At 38.0% G+C, this 20,396-nt stretch overlaps 1 protein-coding gene across 1 annotated transcript in view; it reads right to left on the reverse strand.

The window, feature by feature from the left end:
- The window catches only part of COL25A1 (collagen type XXV alpha 1 chain), a 330,679-nt gene that overhangs the window by 15,031 nt on the left and 295,252 nt on the right, over window positions 1-20,396 (reverse strand). The window contains exons 21-33 of the mRNA XM_075500712.1: window positions 20,081-20,125; window positions 18,003-18,047; window positions 17,376-17,453; window positions 14,262-14,285; window positions 12,782-12,826; window positions 11,065-11,109; window positions 10,681-10,761; window positions 9,875-9,937; window positions 8,041-8,091; window positions 7,654-7,680; window positions 5,450-5,530; window positions 3,461-3,496; window positions 2,514-2,567 (exon numbers count right to left, since the gene is read on the reverse strand). Coding sequence (XP_075356827.1) covers window positions 2,514-2,567; window positions 3,461-3,496; window positions 5,450-5,530; window positions 7,654-7,680; window positions 8,041-8,091; window positions 9,875-9,937; window positions 10,681-10,761; window positions 11,065-11,109; window positions 12,782-12,826; window positions 14,262-14,285; window positions 17,376-17,453; window positions 18,003-18,047; window positions 20,081-20,125 — 675 coding nt within the window. The remainder of the gene's footprint in view (window positions 1-2,513; window positions 2,568-3,460; window positions 3,497-5,449; window positions 5,531-7,653; window positions 7,681-8,040; window positions 8,092-9,874; window positions 9,938-10,680; window positions 10,762-11,064; window positions 11,110-12,781; window positions 12,827-14,261; window positions 14,286-17,375; window positions 17,454-18,002; window positions 18,048-20,080; window positions 20,126-20,396) is intronic.

Below are 20,396 nucleotides of genomic sequence, written 5' to 3' on the forward strand. Positions count from 1 at the left end.
AAGCACCTAGCAAAATGGTATTTTCAATAGCCGAATAATTTATTCAGGACTGTAAGACACCAGCCCAATAAATGATATTAATTCACACTATTAATTACCCTTTCTGTTTCTACCAAAAGAAATGCACAAAAACATAGTATTGGAATGTTCACCGGTATCATACTTCAGGAAGTGTTAAATCCTATGTTAGCTTTTAATAATCAATGAAAAGTTCAAAGTTTAGAGAGAAAATTACATGGTTAAGCTCACACAGGGAATTAATAGCGGATTTGTTCTAAAATTCATGTTTTCCTCTTTTCTAGTGACATGCACTATTTTCCTAGTCTACTTTCTCACCATCTAAATAAGTTTTGTATAAAGCCTGTCTGATGTTTTCTATTTTAATTAAATAGCTAAATTGGAAACAAATGAACCAACCCTAATTTGCACAACAGTCCGTTCTACCTAAGAAGAGTAATTCAGCATTGCTTAAAATGCAGCCTATGCAACAATGAATCCATGATTTCTATAGAAAAAATCACTAGGCTTCAGTTTGATTATTCTTGCTTTCCTTAACTTTTAAGGAAACATAAATACATAGTGACCAGCATTTTACATTTATTCTTTTAAAGTGAGATTGTCTTTCCAAATTTTAAATAATGTGGATTCAAGAACGTGGTTATGTTTCATGTTAGGAATCCCTAGTGCCTTTCTAGGTTAATATTGGCCCAAGGTTTTTCTTATCAATAGGGACAAAATGTGATCCTGTCCAGTGATAGTGAGCAGTGGCACTATGCACCATTCTTAATTAAAAGGCAAAGTCTGAAAACTGCAGGCAAAAATGTTTTCCTCCTGCTTTCACATAAACAAGTTCAACAGTTGCAAATGCAAGTTGTAAAACTGCATTAAAAACACATGATTTTTTATTTAGGTAATGAGACATATATCAACACCAGGCACCTGTTAGATAACTATGCTACAAACAACTCCTCCTCCCAAACAGTATTGAATAATTAAATGAACAACTACAGCAATAATCTTGCTAGTTGATTGCTTGGAAATAAAACCTTCCATCTTTCTTGTGAGCTTCCTCCCATTCATTTAGCTACACAGAAAATGGTGGGTGTGCAGGAATTTCTTGCACACCTTAGTTTCTCTATTTTTGCAAATCTGTCCCCCTGTGCTCATGCAATTATTGAACTGACTTACATCGCAGCAGTTCCTATCCCCTTTGTAACTACTACTTGTCAACAGCCATGGTAAGGCTGATTCTAGATCCAGCTGTATGACTTATTATGACCTTGGATACTTTCATAAGAAAAAACAATTATAGTTATCTTCCATACATTAGAAGAATAGTTTATATTATAGCACATTGTTTTTGAGGAAATTTCAACTGGTAGTACATATGCATATCCTTCAAGATAAAAGCTCATGATACAATAATAAAATGTACAGTATTTATATATGCTTCTAAATGTATATCTCATCTAAATTATTTCCTGAAGTTCAGAAGATGATGTTCAACTATCTTTTCACAGAGCTGATAGGAAAAAAAAAAAGTTATGTCCTAGTTGGAAAAAAGACTTGTAATCCCCTAGGAAAAAAAATACCCAAGTCCTTTAGACAGTTAGCTAGCCTGAGTGGTAACTACAGTCTACTGTTCCTATTTTGGACTACACTGCATGTCTTGTATTTATTTCTCAACACACAGCTCTGTAAAAATGAATCATCAAGTCATGCATACCTTTCTCAGATGTACTGCTGTTAAAGCTAAGTGGACCTGTGCCATATGGCTGCGTCCTTAATACAGCAAGTCTGAAATGGTTTTAGCACAGCTGTTTTGTTAAAGTGAGAAATTCAAAGAGACAAAATTCTGGGCTGGCAACTCCTTGGAGGTTTTAGTTGGTATAAGGTATCATCTTTTGATTTGTTGTACAAGTTGATGGTTGTATTGTTAAAGATAACAGGCTCACAGTTAAAGATTAAGGTTCCTATCCTATTTCCATTTGGAACATTTACTGTGAATATGTCAAATGAAATAGGAGGACTCCTATCTTCTAAGCTTAAAAAAAAAGGAAGAAGAGTTTAAATTTTATAGAAGCTAGAGAATTTTTTCAAGATAAAACATTTAAGTGCAAAGAGGTGAGAAATACTCATTTTTTTGCCATTGCATACATATATAATCAGATCACACTACCTTCTTTTGTCCCAGTTTGTTCTCTCAATCCATTTACACAAAGTAATGAAACCAACCAAAATTATGTTCTGTGTAGCACCATCAACTTGAAAGTCCTGCATGTTTCCTACTGATTAGTCATTACAAAATACCAGCTCCTCTGAAGTTAATGAATTACAAAATCAACCCTTAAACAGATAAATGTGTGTGTAACTAGAATGCATATACAGTTCTGGGCTGATCCTTAAACAGATGAGATACTGTTTAACACCTAGGCACACTGTAAGGAGCCATACGACATTTTGCCATTGCAGGAGTTGCTTTGTAAAGAGAAGCACACAGACCATATACTTACTCTGTCTCCTTTAGGACCTGCAGGGCCATGGGGACCAACTGGGCCATCTACACCCTATGAAAGGAAACAAAGAGGGTAAGAGAGAGGTCTTGTTCTTTCAAGTCTTTAGTTTTAATACCTGTCTTCTAGCCAAGAACTAACATGGAATCAGTCTTCACCCGTTGAAAATTCAGACTTAATTGTGATGGGTGGGACCTGGCCAAACAAATCCTTTTGGCTTTCAAAGGGATTTCCACCTATAAGCTCTCCTGTTATGAGGTAACCTATCTTTCTTCTAGTTCAATTTTACTTTAATCATGGAAGCCATCAGATTTACAAAGATTTTAAATTTATTGAAAGAAATTTTGCCTGGAAAAATGGAAGGGTCAACCAAAGATTTTTTTCTTTTTTAAACATTGATTATTTTTTGAATTGAAATGTCCACCTGTAAGGTGGACTTACCTGTTGCAGTGATCAATGGGAGTCTTACAGAAGCCTTCAAGTACATAACTCCACTCCTCTTTCACTTTTATCCATTTCTTTATCATTATAAAAAGCAAATGATTTAACATTTGTTTAACATGAGAACGCCTGCAGCAGAACCCCAGAACCTCTGCATCCATTTCACTGATTCCATATTAGCATTGAACACGTATGTCTTCCTGCCTAAACTAAATCCCTAACCTTACTCAGGAAAATAAGCACCCCAACCAAGGCAGTTGTCCAACCAAAAATCAAAAACCAAACTGACTTTTTAAGATCCAGAGCTCCTTCTACAGAGAATTACATTCTCCTTCCCACACACATTGCCCTAAGAGCCTGCTCGAAGCCCTCTCTTATACAGCATGGAAAATGCCTGCGGTGTTTGGCCTTCCTTCCTCTGTGCAGTGTGTGAGCACGGCCAGCGGAGCCGCTGGAAAGCACACGGACTCGTAATGAAGAGTGACACAGAAAGACGAGGGACTCACCCGGGGTCCTGGCTTTCCGTCTAAGCCAGATGCTCCCTGTGGGGTTAGGTGGAAGCATGGATGATGGGTACAACACGAATGACAAGAACGTGAGATTAGTAAGCGGTGCTGATGAATCAACATAATTCAAATGTACAGTACAAGTAGTGACAGGGTTCTGGAATGGGTATCACATTACTACAGCATGTTAGTTAAAAATTCACATAAAACATCAAGAGCCTGATTCTGTCCTCACGTTAGTGTAACATCACTGACCCACCCCTGCCTTCACATCACAGTGTATTAGACCAGAATAATGTCAAGCTATAGGAGTGCTGAAAACACCAGATGTTAGGGTGTTTTTGAGCCTTAACACGCAAATATTTACTTTGTAATTTACTTGCATGCTTTCTAATTTGTGAATAACGACAATACTGAATACTATACTCCACAAAGAAAGAAAAATGTATGTTAACCCTGATAGGAAGTATTTAAATGCAAGAATACTGCATTATGCAGCCAACAAAATCTGGATCCTGACTACAATGGCCTCATTCATGTCCAAGAGCCCGGGAGACAATCACGTTTCCTGTTTTCCCAATACACTCCCAGTTCAGAGCACAGCCAAGGGCTGGAAGTGGGCAGCACCCGGCACTTCGGGCTATTTGCTTCGGCATCCTTGGGGACGGGCTGACCTCTGCTGGATTTTATGCGAATAACAGAGCAGCAGCCAAAGATCTGCTCGACTCTCCCAGCACTGCTGGCAGTAACGCTGGGGCTAGGGGGACCAAAACTATTTGGGACCTAGGGAGTAATCTGGGCCAAAAAAAAAAAGCACCCCCCAAAAAACACACAAACAAACAAACAAAACCCCCAAACCCCTCATTAACGGTGAAAATGAGCCATTTTTAGAAAGTCAAACACTTGGACTTTGCTCCTTAAAATGACATTTAGAAAAAGTAGTAAGCAGGACCAAGACAAGATCTATATACTTTTGAAAAACTAATAGCGTATTTTGCTCTGGGTTAGAACAAGCATTTCTGGCAGAAACAAAACTTTCTTCTTCCTTTTAGCCATTTTCAGGGGTTGGCTCAGACCTCCACAGCTCCCTCTCTACATAGCTGTAACTTGAAAATGATCTTTTTTTGCAAAATAAATTAAAATTCTCAGTGAAGCTGACCTTGTCCACAGGCCCTGCACATAATTCTCGAAAATATTAATCAGAGGGGTTTGGGTTCCTTTGGGTCAACTAATTCTTTTTCCTCCATTTTGCTATTAACAATGTAATCACATGGAGTAATCCTCCCATTTAAAAAAAAAAAAAAAGGAAAAATGAACTCTTTTTGTGAGGAAAAAATAAAACTAACTTTTCAGAGTGCTTTCAAACACACAAAGTAAGCACACAAAGTATTTTCTCTTTTGTCAACCTAAATTTCAAGAACTGGAATGTTTCGACATGAAAATTTATTTTTAAGGTCCTTCATTTCTTTCTAAGAAAAAATTTATGCCAAACACTCAGAATAGAAATTTTCTAAAGAACAAGGCAAAAGTAACAATCCACCATCCCTAATGAATGACAAAAAAAAAAATATTCCCTAAACCAATTTTTAACTTTCCTCAGTTAGACCTCTCCATTTTAACTGAGAAGTGCAAACAGAGGAAGAATAACTGAAGAGACGGGGGAAAAGGGAAGATTCCTTTTTTAACGCGAACACCATACAACACTTAAATAACAATATGACTAATGTAATGGGGGTGAAGGCATCCTCGTGACACTGAACACTTTCAAAACACTGACACATAACAAAAAAAACCTGACAGCACTGGGTAATACAGGACGTTACTTTGGACGATAGCACAGATTTGGGGTAAAACAAAACAAGACTGATGCTCTGCTCTAACATGGTATATTCTATGTATGCTGTTGAGTAAACCAGAGTTGTTCATCACGAGTGGAAAGAGAAGTTTGTGATTTGCACTGAGATTGAATAGTTTGGGTTTTTTACTTACTGGAAGACCAAGGGGCCCTCTGTCACCCTTTTGACCTGGTTCACCCTTCAATCCTTTAAGACCATTTAACCCTGGTTCACCCTAAACGTAAAAGTATAAATGCCAAATTTTTGGTGCTATAATGGGTATTTAAGCTGGGATAGAAGAAGCCAGTCTCAGAAATGGCTGCAAATTCCAGTTTGAAACAAGGACACAAATTCAACCCTTCTCAGCTTACTGGCAATTTACATACTGATATAGTACTGGGCAAAAGCACTTGGGAGGTGTCTGCTAGAGATTTAAAATCTGTGTGAAAAAAACTACAGGAAACTTATAAGTAACAGATTCTTTTGAATCTTTTCCTAATAATTATCACTACAGTTAGATGGTTTGAATTAAGCATGAGTTTCAGGGGTTTTTGGAATTTCCTCAAATCCCATAAACCACCCTATGCAGATAATTCAAACTGAAACAAAACTATCAGAAAAATAAGCCTCAAAACTGAAGGTTTCTACAGGGAGATCTCCTGAAAAGTACCTTTTATAAGGAAGCAATATTTTTTCTTACAGCAAACTGGAATTTGCAGCAAAATCTTACGTAAAGATATTTTAAACCTTTAAGCATACATAATTAAACAGTGACAAATTAAAAGAAGCAGTATAGATTATACAATGCAAAGCTCTTTGGGAGGTCCATAGTTTGTGTGTTCATACAGAGAAGTTTAAACAACATAAGAAATGGCACTTGTCTGGTTGTGATTGTTAAATTATGCATAGGCTATTACATTAAACATCACTAGGAGCATAATGGTGGGCTTGGAGTTGCCAATAAATCATTCTCACATCAAGAAAAACTACCTCAGCTTGAGGGCTGCCCAGTCAAAAAGAGTACTGACCGCGCCTGCCTCTTTTGGGAAACAGAAATAGGAGCGTATTTCATCCAGGCTGCTCTCCATGGCCTTGTTCCTAGGTTTCCCTTTGATGTATTACGTTACCTTATATCATATTCATATTTTTTTAAAAAAATCTGAATAGAATCTAGTCCGCTGCTTTAAGTAACTCCAGACATCATCTGCCTGCTTTGCACCCTGCCTAAGTACCCATTTCTTCATTCTTCTTCTATTTGACTTGATGTGACTTTCAGAGCGGTAGCACTGAAAATGCTGAAGTTTTGGAAACAGACCTGAGAAATCTCACAAAAGCCTGAGTCTCAGGCCAAAAGCCTGAGGTAAGGCAGGGCTGGTGCTAAGATGGAACAGACTTGACTTCAAAAAATGATTTATGACTCAGGCTTCTTGTGCCAAGGTAACACAGTCTCATAACGATTCAAACCTGTGATTTTCTGTCTCACACCTTAAAAAACCAAAACAAAACCCAAAAACTAAACCAAAAAAACCCTCCTCCTCTTACTTATTTTTTGAGAAAGGTGCATGTGATTAGGGAGCCATAGTGATTAAAATGATCATGCCCGACAACACCACTGGCCCTAATGAATGCTATGCTATAGTGTCACACTGAATTTTAGTTTACTGGTGATTACTGAATTAAAGCACAAACTAAAATATTCCAACTCTGCCAAAACCTGCTTCCCCCCTCCTGAGCAATTTTCATGGGCCTAGAGAGTCCCTACAGTGTATCTTCATGTACTGTGCTGTGGAAAATGTTCAAATAGGATTGAAGACCTGCCTGATCAGGGATTCCAGGCTGGAAAACATGAAAATACACACATGAGGTTATGATGGGGAACTTGCAAAATGTGTGAAGGAACTGGTCAGCAAAGTACATGGCACCTAAGAAGGTGAAAGGCCATTCATACTGGAAGAAGTAGGAGATGCAAGAGAGCATAAATGAAGAACAGTTTATTTGATTCCATTTCCTAAGTGTATAACACGCTTCTATGTTCAAAAGTAATTCCAATTGCAAGTGCAATGGTGAGTAGCTTGCCCGTAAACAGAAAACTAAATAATTTAGTGCCACATCACAAATACTACAGAAAAAAGGATTCAGCCAATGCTCAGGAGAAATACTACTCAGAAACAATCACAGAAAATTTTAAAAGCTTTTAAAGCTATCTGTTAATATTAAAATCTGCTTTAAGGTTTAAGAATATCAGAAACATTTATTAAATGAGACATAAGACAAAACATAGCTGCATGCATTAAAGAACAAAGCATGACACTTCGCAGACATCAAGAACATGACTATTCAAGACAGCCATTAATTTACCTTTGGGCCAGGCAGTCCATGAGGTCCCTGAAGATAAAGATACGATTTTTCATTACGAAAATATGCCACAAATTTTTAAGAGTTTGTTGCTTTATAGGGGTGCAAGTTGCACCTGTATTTTTGTCCTCACAAATGAAATGCAGCTGCCAATAAAGCAACCGTAAACACCTGATGCAGAGAATGAACCAGACCACTAGCGTGTTAACATTAACATAGGCAGGTGCCATTTGTTTCTCTACTTCCTACGAATTTTAAGACATGCAGAAAAGGTCCTAAATTAGGTCCCCCTCTAATGGTCACATACTCTCATAGCACTTTATTAAGCAGGCATTAAAACGACAAGAGGGCTTAGGCCCTTTCTAGCCCCGCTCTTCCTCCCAAGCTTACCATAGGGCCTGGAGGACCATGTGGCCCTGGTGGTCCAGGTGGTCCTATCATCTACAGATAAAAAACAGTAGCATTAAATCACGCAGAGTAAGGAAATCCCTCACAAATACCAAAAGTCAGACTGACCCTTCTTCTGTTGGCAAGCACTTACAAACATAGCAATGCAACGGTGCACATTGACAGTGTATCAAGAAAGAGGTTTAGGAATGGGAATTATTTTGATTCAAAAGACAGGGTACCTGAAGTGTAGATTTGCCTGTGCCATATGGCAGTGTGCCTGTCTCCTAATTCTTACTCCTAAGGTCTAAGATACACTTTAAGACACTATGGGGGAAAAAAAAAATCTCTCTAAAACAAACAGTACTGAGCAGGGATGCTTGAACTTTTAATATTTTATGGTATGTGCTCCTTAGTTGTCTCTGTAGTACATAATCTACAGAAACAGAAAAAGGTGATGTGTGATTCTATTCCTCTCCAATACTGATGAATGGAGAGGATATTAAATTCAGGCTAGGGTTTGTCATATTTTCAAAATTGCCCTTTGTCTCTCCTTTTATTTCATTTAGTCCACTTGTACCAAGAATTCCCTAAAGTCATTAAAATAGGTAATCAAGTTGCTCAGCATTTAGTGCATGCATATTCTGACTGGTTTTCTGTGTTCCTAACAAATCCTTGAAAGAGAATTTCATGATGATATTTACAGTTTAATATCACCTCTCTTCCTGGGTTTAATTCCAAAGGGATGTTATCATAACCTGCAAGATGGCAGCAGGGATGCTAAATCAGCTCTCCAGACCTAGGCGCAACCCCTCTGCTACACTAGCTGTTGGTGATGGCAATCGTGGCAACAAAATGAGCTTTGAAACATAAGACAGAGATTCTACCATCTGTGAAATCTCCTGAAGACTGAAAGCCTTGTTTCAAGTGAAAACAAGCAGAGTAAGATGAACGAGTTAGTGAATTAATTTGTAACAAATTAATTTTCATTTCAGAGAAAGAGGCTCAGAGATACAGGGTGCCTAGTGTGCCCTGCAATGGCAGAGGGTAACCTCTTTGACTCCTCAGAGTTATGGCTCCAAATACCCCGGGGCATGTCACCACTGACAGGGTAGTGGTAGTTAACTTCTGCTCTGAGGTTTCCTAACTTACTGTGCTCTGATAATGTTAATCACCCATATCATAAAGCTATTGTGTGGGGAGGTTTTTTGTTGTTTTGGTTTGGGTTTTTTTGTTTGGGTGCGGTGTTTTGTTTTGTTTGTTTGTTTTTAAATGCCTTTACAATGCTTTGAAAAATCAGGAGACTGTCTGGTCTTGTAAAACTAGTCTCTATCTTGGGTCACATGTCACTATTCCTGACATCGCTGACGTCAGTCTAGTCCGGTTCTCACTGGACTTTCTGAGATCCCCAGAATACAAGGTGTTGAGAGAGATTTATTTGCTTTGTTGTTTTGTTTTGTTTTGTTTTTTTTTTTCCTTCTTCCATCAGTTTTATCTCCCTACTTTATCTCGCAAAGCATTTATCTTTTGATTCATTACAGAGTCAGAAGGCTTTCACTAAAATGAGCAGGTCTGTTCATAGTGAGAGAATAGAACAGAACAGGATTATATCTTTAGAATTTCTTAAACAGTATTTAAGTCTATGACCAGAAATCCATTCATTCTCAAAAGGGCAAATAATTATTCAAAGAAGAAAAATATTTTGAAAGTTCAAGTGTAGGAATCATCAAGGATGTCAGGAAAGATCAGTCATGAATATGAAGTATCGTTCAGAATCCAAAGTTGGAGAACCATTGCTGGACTACTATGTTCATTGCAACATCACACTGAGACTTACTGAAGGACCTTGGGCACCAGGCAAACCCACGTCTCCTTTTTCGCCTTTCATACCATTGGCTCCCTACAGAATCATTACAAAACAGCATTTATAAACAGCTTTAATCTTATTATCAATCAATCTAGAAATGGTAAGATTTATTTGCAAAGAATTATAATTTTTTGAAAATAATAATACAGCACACATATAATGGAATTCCTTTTTTTAAATTTTGGTGTTACTTTATTAATAACTGTTAACAAATGTAAAGGTATGCTTTTATATTGTCAGCTATCAATTGTGGCATGATATTTATGACAGGTCCTTAAGTTGGCACTCCATTCATGATATATCGTACTATGGATACATTTTTGGAATTGTTTCTATTTTTACTGAGAAATTTCATTTGTATGTATACATCTATGTAGGAATAGGAAGAATGCATCCCTTAAATATTGATGCATTTTCTCTCCCTCCTCAATCTAAGTCATCTGAAATTCCTGACAAGTCTTCAAAACATAGCTCCTTTCTCCTACGAGCTACACTTACCCAAAGCTGTGCTATACATTATGAGAGGTACAATCTGATCAGCATGCTGACTAATCTCTCTCTTCCCAAAGCAATATTGTGTTTGACTGTAAATGGAATGAAAAGTTCTGACAATCTTACACCTCCTCCTAGGTTAGCTGCAGAACACTCTCAGAATTTTCCTCTCCAGTGCTTTCTGTCTCATTTGCAATTTATCAGCACTGTTGGAAATTCCTGATAGTGGAAGAGAGAAAAAATACAAGTATTTTAGCCAAAATTAATTCATTTTTCATACTCACTGGCAGGCCAGGCAGTCCAATTCCTCCCTTTTCTCCAGGCATTCCAGGATCACCTGTATCCCCTTTTGAGCCTTTAGGACCCTAAAATATGTACTTATTCAGCAAGTCGTGTAAAAAACCAGACATACCAACAGAATGCTAGCTTTGATCCTAATAAGCAGAATAAGTCAGTCTATGGATTGACCTTTGTCACTGATATGTAGAAATGCAGCTATTATTAGACCACAGAGTATGCAGCAACACAATAATTATCTTTATTATTATAATTATATTATTATCCAGATTATGAAATCTAAGCTACAACTTGGGACCACAGAAATAATCTCCTAAAATAACCTATGGTTGTTCACATGATGTGCACTACATGATTTACGCAAAATGTACCTGCTCCCCATCAACTCCTGGAGTTCCCGGGGATCCTGGTTCACCCTGAAAAAGATGAGATGGAATTGGATTATCCCACTTGTCCCAGACATTAGAGGAAAGAGGCAGTGCTAAATTAACTAAACTGATTAGTAATGTCTGAGATTAGTAAATTGCCATAATTAACAACAACAAAACCAAAGAATATTCCATCAAAACCAGCAGCACATATACAATACCTGTATGGAACATGCTGAATAAATAGCCCTACTGATGAGGCCAGTACACAAACTTTGGGTTGTATAAAGGCCAGACAAGTGCATAAGAAGAAAGAAAAAAAGAAACCCCAGAAGCCTGGTGAAAAGACCCCAATCTAATGGAAACTTTGTGTCAGTTACTGTAATAAATATGGAATCATGGCTCTCGATACATGTAGGGTAGACAGAGACTTTATGTTTTCTTTCTCTGGCTAATATAAATGACTCAGTGAAGGAGTTCACATTCACAACATTGCCCTGTGCACCAGTTCCCGAATAGCATTCTCCAAGGAAGCAAGTTATATTGATTGGTAGAGACTATGATACTGGAAACAAACTCCTGTAAGGTTGAATTCTGCTTTACGTCATTAATCTTGAATGGGAATGCTCACCCATATGAAGGAACACAACCTCTTCCACACTCCACCTCCTCTGTTTTACAACATACTCCAGGCTGCAGAAATGCTGGGTAGATCCTAATGCGGAAAGCCATTTCTGCACACTTAACTGTGTATTCCATTATCAATTTTCATGTAGAAGAATGAAGCTGGTTTCTCACAATTTCTCAAAACAATTAACATGTATAATGTGATGTATTTCCATATGGTACCTTGGATGAAGCCTAAAATTGAAATGTCTAGTGTTGTTATTGAAGAAACATGTATTTACTCTTGGAAGAGCTTAGAGTCACTGATAGAAGATACGATATATCCAGTATTTAAGAAATAGGAGAATTATCTCAACTAATTTAAAACCCATTTAAGGAGGGTCCACTAACTGCAACAATTTTTTTTAAAAAGTATAGGCAAATTTATTATTTAAATTTTATAGAACAGTGCAGCATATGGTATTCATTGTCTCTGTGTGGGCTGCTCACTAATAGTTCTGGTACTATGCATAGCACCAGCCAGGTGGGATTAGCAGGCTTGGGTTTGCAGCCAGGCTCCTGCCCACATATGCACGTTTTAATTTGTACTGAGATTAGAAAATACTGTGCTTATTTGGGTGGGCACCACTGTAACATAAAAGGTGCATTTACATGCACTCATGCTGTGGGCCAGCAGTGCCTTGCACATGCTGTTTTGCCTACCTCTTTCTCACCCAGCCAGAAGTGATGTGTAGGAGCCGCTGTCTGGTTGTGCAGCTACTTTGCAGACACACAGACACCCTCTGCAGCAGAAATCCTAGGGAACAGCCTCAGTGCAGATCCACAGGGGAGATGCTTCTGCGCTGTTTCAGTACTAACTGATTTTGCCAGTTCTCAGCTGAGCATCTGTGTGCGGCAACTAAACAAAGCACCTATTCTGGAAAGCTGTATTCCAAAAGGCTAGGATGCAAAGTTTGAAGCATGCCATACTCAGTAAAATTACAGTTAAATATGCTGTACAGGAGAGCTCCATGTACCTGTGTGCACACATCAGTTAAAAAAGCAGAAAATACCTCCACTCTTCAGATACAATGAGTAAAATAAGGAAGATCACCTTTGGCCCTTGCAGCCCTTGGGGTCCCGGTGGTCCTGGTGGCCCCTAAATAGAAACATACAAACCTCTCAGTTTCTAAATAAATTCCTGCAGGACTTGCCATGTAAACACAGGTTGAATGTTAATATAGCTACTGTAACAAAATGGGTTAGATTTTTAACGCAAGGGGAACCAAGACCAGTTATGGACCAGTTGTTAATCTATGACAAGAAGGGTGCCACAAAAACCAATGTTAAAATAACAGTACAGCTCATATTTTATAATACAGTCCTGCTGCTCCCACTGATGAAATGGCAAAGCTCCTCTTAATGGTGGGGAGACCAAAACTCACCTCAGCCACATTTGCCAGCCCTTACACCCTGATCCAAAACAATCCAAGGTCAGGAGAAATCTCCAACTGATTGCAAAGAGGATTCTGCTAAAAGATGCTAAGTGCATTTGGGGATACCCAGTGCTTTGTGAAATCGCCATGGAATAAGTTGTAACTATTTCTTTCATTTCTACCTCAGGCCACGGACACAGGGTCACGTATCAAATATTGGTCTGGATGGTGCACAGTGGGGATGCTTTTTAAAAAAAAAAAAAAATTAAAAATCCCCTCCATTAATATAGAGAGCGCATTTCTACAGATGGGAAAATAGGACTAATAGTAATCTTGCAGAGAAGAACTTGAAACAAAAAGAAGAATTAAATAATTTGCTTATACCAAGTCTGCAGCTTTAAGGGAAGGCTGAACCTGCAATACTGTAAGCATCTCGTAGCTGGTGTCAGTATTCTCAGAAATTGTGTCTGGCAGGATGTGGCTAAGCCCCGCCACAGAAATTGGCTAGAGTTAGAGCACTGGAGTGTTCAGTCGTCCGCACATTCTGGGGCCAGGTGCTGGAAAATTTATCTTTATTTCTGAGATCTGATGAGATGGGACAAGAGGATTCCTCATACTTGGGCTTTCTACTTAGCTTTACTTATTTATAGTTAACTGAGACAGGCCTTTTTCAGAAAATAATTTGCATCTGGTCTGAAAACTCCCAAATGATGTTTCTTCACAAGCCAATTTGAAAGTACTGAATTTCTGCCCTGAAAATAAGGTTGATAATAGAAAATTGTTTGGTACTCAAATCCTGCTTCATGTTTTCGCTCGACTCCAATGTAGACACACAGAGATGGGAACATACACCAAAAATTCCAAAGCAGCTATCTGCCTAGATGTGTACCTGCAGAAATACTGAGTTCCATATTTTCCTGGTCTCTTACCTAGGTGTTTTGCCATTAATTCAGCAGAGGCAGAACTGATTCCATTGTTGAATGGCTTTCAACAATGCTTTCTCTGTTATGGGAACGCTAAGCGAATAAATAAATACATGTGATGATGAACAGAGTCAACATCCAATGAAGACATTTCCCGAACTGGCAGAATTATGAACATGCTGTGACACAAAGGAGAAGTTCTGCAACACACAGTAAATCAAGCGATAGGAATTACCGTGACAGTCAGGGTGGCAATCCTCTGTTGGGAAAATGTATTAAAAAGAGACACCATTACCAGACTTGAACAACGATATAAATTATTCTGCTTGTTACAATTTAGCATCTCCACAAAACCTATGCTGCATCTGGGATACACCATGCATCCAAAAAAACATTAGGGTGAAAACCATGTTATTTTTAACTCCCAGCGTTGTACTAGTTACTTGGCTTCTATGGAAATCAGGATTTTACATAGGTGAAGACTGCAGGTTCGCGTACAATTTAAGTGATCGAATAAATGATGACTAAATAGCAAAATAATAACAAAAATCTTCAAAAGTTTTTTTAAACATTTTAGGATAACATGATGAGTTCGTTTCTTAAAGTGAATAAAAGACTTGCCCCATGTTTTGCAATCTCTGGCGGTTTTGCACCACAGTTTAATTAATAAATACAGTTCCTAGAGTGGAGACGTAACATTGATCTTCATATAGAAACTCAGACGTAAAAAAAAGTGAAGTTCTAAATCCAAAGCTGCTGGCCCAGAAACTCAGCTATATACACAACAATTCTGCTTTAAATGATTGGAAAGACAAAAGACATTTTAATCATGGAAGGAGGCAAAATATCTTGACCCGGCACTAGTTTTTGCCAAAGAAGAATCTAAAAGCAAGTGAAAAAGCATTTAAAGTAATTAAAATGCTTGTCTATATTTTTAAACAGAGTAAAACCCCCAAATACTGCTGCTTGCACATGCTTTCCTGTTGCTTGTGAAGAACCTGCTGGCATATATGGAACAAGAAATATTTAGCTTCTCTAATTGCTTTCCTATGTACAAACAAAAGTTTGCAAATCTTCTGTTTTAAGCTTTAAAAGAATCTTCATTTGCCAGTGCAATAATATATACTGTTATAAAAAAATTGGAACCTGCTCAATACACACTATTTTAAAAAAAAGAAGTTCTCTAACAGATGACTTTAATATATTGATGTCCTTTGCATTTAAACATATTTATGGAAATATATCAAGAATTCTAAAAACAGTGAAAAATTCAGTTTATCTAATATGAAAACATAAAATAACCATTGCAAATTACTGTTTGCATGTTCACGCTAATGGGTTCCTTTTCATCAGCATATTCAGATTTTGATATCTCAATTTCCTGTACTTCCTACAAAGAAAGTGGTGTAGTTCCTACAAAGGTTAAACTTTTGCAGCTACTGCCTTTTGCCTTAGGAAATTCTGCAGAATAGGCCTGAAGAGCAATCTCGATAGACACACACATATTTTGTATCTGGTCCCCCAAGTGAAAGCCACATACACTCAGCAGGTGTCTTGCTCAAACTATAATGATAATTTGAAGATTGCAGTTTTCAGTGCTGATGGACTAAGACATCTTATTCTCCACTGACACATGAGATTGAGTAGGAGGCACAACACAAAGTAACTGAATTGTTCTGAAGCTTCTAGGCTGCTTGATGTTTATTACTAAATTCTAAAAAAAGCAGACAGGCAGCCCAGATCTTGCAAACTCTTGTCAACTTCTTAAATCAGCAGGCCAAATTCTGTGCAAGTTCACAGCTCAGTGCTGAGCACTGAAAGTTCTCATTTGCTTCTATGGGAGAGCTGCAAATCTCAGAGCCCCTAAGAATTTGGCACCAGGAGACTTAGGCATGGGTGCTTGCCATCTGAAAGGACTGAGCTGGATTTGGCAAGGGTATTTTTGACTGATCCTATATAATCTTACATACACCATCCTTGCACAGCCATTCCCATTAATATAAATTATTTGTTGCCCTGGATCAGAAGGTGATGACATTTGAAATGATTTACAATGTGATAAGGTCCTCCTAATCTGTTTCAACCACCACAATAGGCTTTAGTCCCTTTTTAAGACTTCTTTATGTGCTGCAGATTTTCTGAGGAAGCTTGAAAGTAACATTGATGCCAGAGTTAAGATACAAAGAGGATACAGGAGATACAGGGGTTAAAGCCCCTGGTAAATCTGTGTCTGGCAATATGCAACATTAATTTCAGGCTACTTTCGGCATCTACCTCAGAGAGTGATTTAAAAGACTGGAAGTTGTGTGTTTGAATTCCCTTAAGGGTAAACCAAAAGAGACAGGCATAATGCAGAGCCTCAGAACATGCCTATGTAGACTTCCCCATAGACACAACTCACAATGAAAGAGTGGACTTAGCCTTGACAACATACAGGCTTTTAGATTTTAGTAAAGGCAGTGAGATTTTTTTATTTTTCAAAACAGTCTTGAAAACCAAATGACTTGCCAGACATCTATGCACTCCCACTGAGTAAATGCAAGACAAAAAGTTCAGCGGCTTCAGTGAGAAAATGATCAGATGCACAATGAGCCAAATTCAGTCTTCAGTTGCACATAAGCAAGCCATTCACTTTGGTGGAGCTATACTGCACAGAATTTGCATCTGAGTATACTGCAACGTAAATCACCTTGACTGCAATGACATATGTCACCTTGGTACTTTGCTTTTATGCAAACACTCATTCATTCTTTTTGTAACCCCACTTTAATCCTCCACACTTTTCTGCACACCAGTCAAAATAAGTTTTCTGGAAATGAATAAGTGGGAAGACTGGTGCTTGGTCTATTTAACATACTCAAGTTGCTGATTGAATCCACAGCTTGCTAATGGAACCACGATACATGGTTTCCAAATCTCAAATATTCTGCTCTTTGCATTTTATAGGAAGAGGAGGAGGAAAAGGAGGAAAAAAAGAAATGTCAATATTATACTACATGAACTGAAAAGCAGAAACTTCTGTTGAACCTGTATGTGGTTTATTACACGAATTCAGCACTAAGCACCAGAGCCAGCAATGAATCAGCTTTATCCTCATTAGATGATGTCAATACTCTCCAGGGGAAATGAAACTAATTCACTCAGCTAAATTGTATCAAGGAAACAGTTTGTCTAACACCAAACAGAAAACCTGGTTTCCAAATGCAGAAAGAGATTCCTGATTAATAAGCTCAGCAAATCTTTGCACACAAAATGTTTTCAAGGCCTACACAAAAGAGAAATACAATGATGTCAGACTGCTTTTTCCCAGACCAGACTAAGCCACTCCAGCCTTGTTATGTTTGCATACCTGCAGAGCTTCATGGATATTGCCATTATAATCAATTATCTCTGTTGCGCCTTGATCACCCTTCTGTCCAGGTGGTCCCTGTAATATATTTTCCATAAAAGTTTTGAGACACCTGCCAAAGACTACTCTAGACACTTAACTACTGACACATACTTTGACTTGATTGTGCAGTGTTGGAATCTTGTTGTACTTACAATATATTACTACAAACCACAAAAGTTAGCATTAAACTAAAGATTATTTTTAAAGGAAAACAGTTTTTTAAAAAGATAAATATAAACAAGCTAGCCAGTACACAGTGACTTGTGCTGCAGTGGGAAAGCAAATATGTGAAACCTCTGAGGTTAGATATTTAGGCAGTCCCTATACTCTAGCTCTGTATTGGCTGTGAACAATGTCAGAACATCTGGCAGGTAACATCCTGCCCATGAACTGTGAACAGGAGACTGCTTCAAATAGTAGCAAGGGCTGTTATTCATATTAAAGGCCAGTTAGCAACACACATCCCACCAGAGTCAAGTGCCCAGTTTCACTGGTTTCACTGGAGTTGCTGCTACAATTTCAATTCATAGTGTGGACTGAATCTAAGAGTACAAACCAAAGAGCTGAAATGAGAAGTCGACTTACCCGTGGACCTGCAGATCCTGTGTCACCTCTGTCACCTGTATCACCCTATGTAAAAAGGATATTTGAAAACAGGTATGCCATTTGACAATATATCACTTAGTTCTTCCCTTTTAAATATGTTTGCCTTAAATAAACCAGTTTAAAAGGCCTCTCACAATAAACAGAATGTGGATCTAAGCTAATTAAAGAAAAAATTCCTTCAAAATCTGTGTAGTGGCAGGGTTGACGAAGCATTTGGTTCAGTGTGAATTGTTACTGAGTGCTGTTTTGGGTTGGAATAAGAAATCCCAAAAAACCAATAAAAGATGGATTAGCAATTAAGTAATTTTTATAACTTTCCTATTCATAATAGCACTATTATCAAAAGCTTTAAGAGAAAGCTAGAGACATGAAATCACTCAGTCTGAAGTCCGATAACACTCAACAAATTCTTCAAAGGTGTGTTCAAAGTGTATAAACTTTTCTTTCTGCGATCATGACTCCGCTAATTTTCTGAACTTCCCTGCTCTGAGTTCTTGCCTCCCCTACAAACACAAGATTACTGTCAGCATTAGAGTTCCTTTGACTTCCTTACTGCACCAGATGTAAGATCTTTACCATCTTGCACACAGCTTTTTCTTCCTGGCTATTAGTAGTATGTTTCAAGTGATGGAGGGAATTTCAAACATGTATGCATTCATAACCCAGCATCCAGTGAGTACGATTCATTTCGTTTCAAAGTCACTTTCATAGCAAGCTCTTATATTTTTATGTTACTTGAAATTAATTTGGGTAAGAACTGCAACTTTTGCTCCTGTTGAAATATATAAAACTTTGGTACAAGTCAGGGAAGATTGATTAATTCACCAGTGGTAATAGAAAACACAGAAAACAGAAACCTTTCATAGAGCTTACAAAGGAATATGGAGAGCAGGCTGGTGGCAGGACGTAATCAACATTGTGCCATCTGCCTTTCCTTTCAGTGCTGCCTTGGCAGCAGCTAGTGAACGTGTCATTGGAATTGTTAAAAAATTAAGTTTCCAACTACTACATTGAATTCTGTGGGCCAGATTTTCAAGACAGGTATGCATATGCAGGTAAAATGAAAGTCGTATATCCTTTTTTGATAAAAAGGAAATTAAAGGGCATATCTTTATCGTTTTGGTGCATTTGGGAGGTCCCCGGGTACTGTAGGCAAATGAGAGGCTGATTTGCTCTTCTATTATCACTCTGATGCTTTAATCCCCTCATCATCAGCTCCCTCACTTTCTAATATTTCTTTCTGGTGAGAACGAATGAAGTTAAGTGGCGCTTATTTAATCACATCCTTAAGCACTGTGAATGGGCCGCTCTTCAAGGACCTTACAAGTACTGCAAACAGTATCCCACCAGCCTACATTGTCTCATCATCTGTATTCTGACAATAGACTCAATAACCGCCTAAACAAATCTATTTTCTTTTTGCTTTGACTCCATAATATAACATGAAGGAGTCCAGCGAGCACAGTATTTGCACAGCAGATGAAGTAATAGAAAAGCATATATTTTATCTCTCTCTACATATATGTGAACCAACTATATATATATAGAGATGGATGGATAGATGGATAGATATAATCAAAGCAGTTTTTTAAAGAAGGCAAAACAGTAATGTAACCTTACAAGTCTTGCCTTTGTAGTACTTCTAGCCAGCATATCTCAGCCTGCAGTACGTGGAACACTGCTAATTCCTAACTCACCAAAGTGTGGATCCACAAAATTATTGTGAAAATCAATTAAATCTCCACAGGCATGGTCAGGTGTTGGTTCCTGGCATGTGGGAGGACTAACCCACACCAGTTACACAGAGAGAAACCAAGCTGCACAGGGAAAACCAGAGCAGAGTGGAATAGATGTTGTAAAAGAAAAAGAACTAGAATCACAGTGTTTAAAACACATAGCATTTGACTCTAATAGCTACAGCTGAAAGTCAGAAGGTTTCACTTATAAAGAACCCTGCAGACTGTTACAGGTTCTTTTAAAGATGTAAGTGAAATGTTACGAATAATTTCTCCTAAAAATCATTGTGTTAATTACTCCACAGTTTCTTTACTACTAACCTTTGACCCTTTTGGGCCTCTAGATCCAGGTTCACCTGTTTTCCCCTGTTTGAAGGAAGACAGACAGGAGAAAAATGATAGAGAAATGGGAGTGCACAGAAAAAGAAATTAGTAATGACTAACTACAGTATGGAACAGCAGAAACAGTTCATTTTATATGACCAAGATAATGAATCTGTAAAGGCACTGAATTTAATAGCACCCAGAGTAATATATTCTTTAACACCAGCATACAAAGGCCACAGATTCCATCCTTCCAAAGGAAAAGTAGTATTAGTGTTAGTAAAGAGTAGACATCATTAACACTGGTTTGCAG

The sequence above is a fragment of the Mycteria americana genome, chromosome 4, assembly GCF_035582795.1.
Source record: "Mycteria americana isolate JAX WOST 10 ecotype Jacksonville Zoo and Gardens chromosome 4, USCA_MyAme_1.0, whole genome shotgun sequence".
In the NCBI taxonomy this organism is placed as follows: domain Eukaryota; kingdom Metazoa; phylum Chordata; class Aves; order Ciconiiformes; family Ciconiidae; genus Mycteria; species Mycteria americana.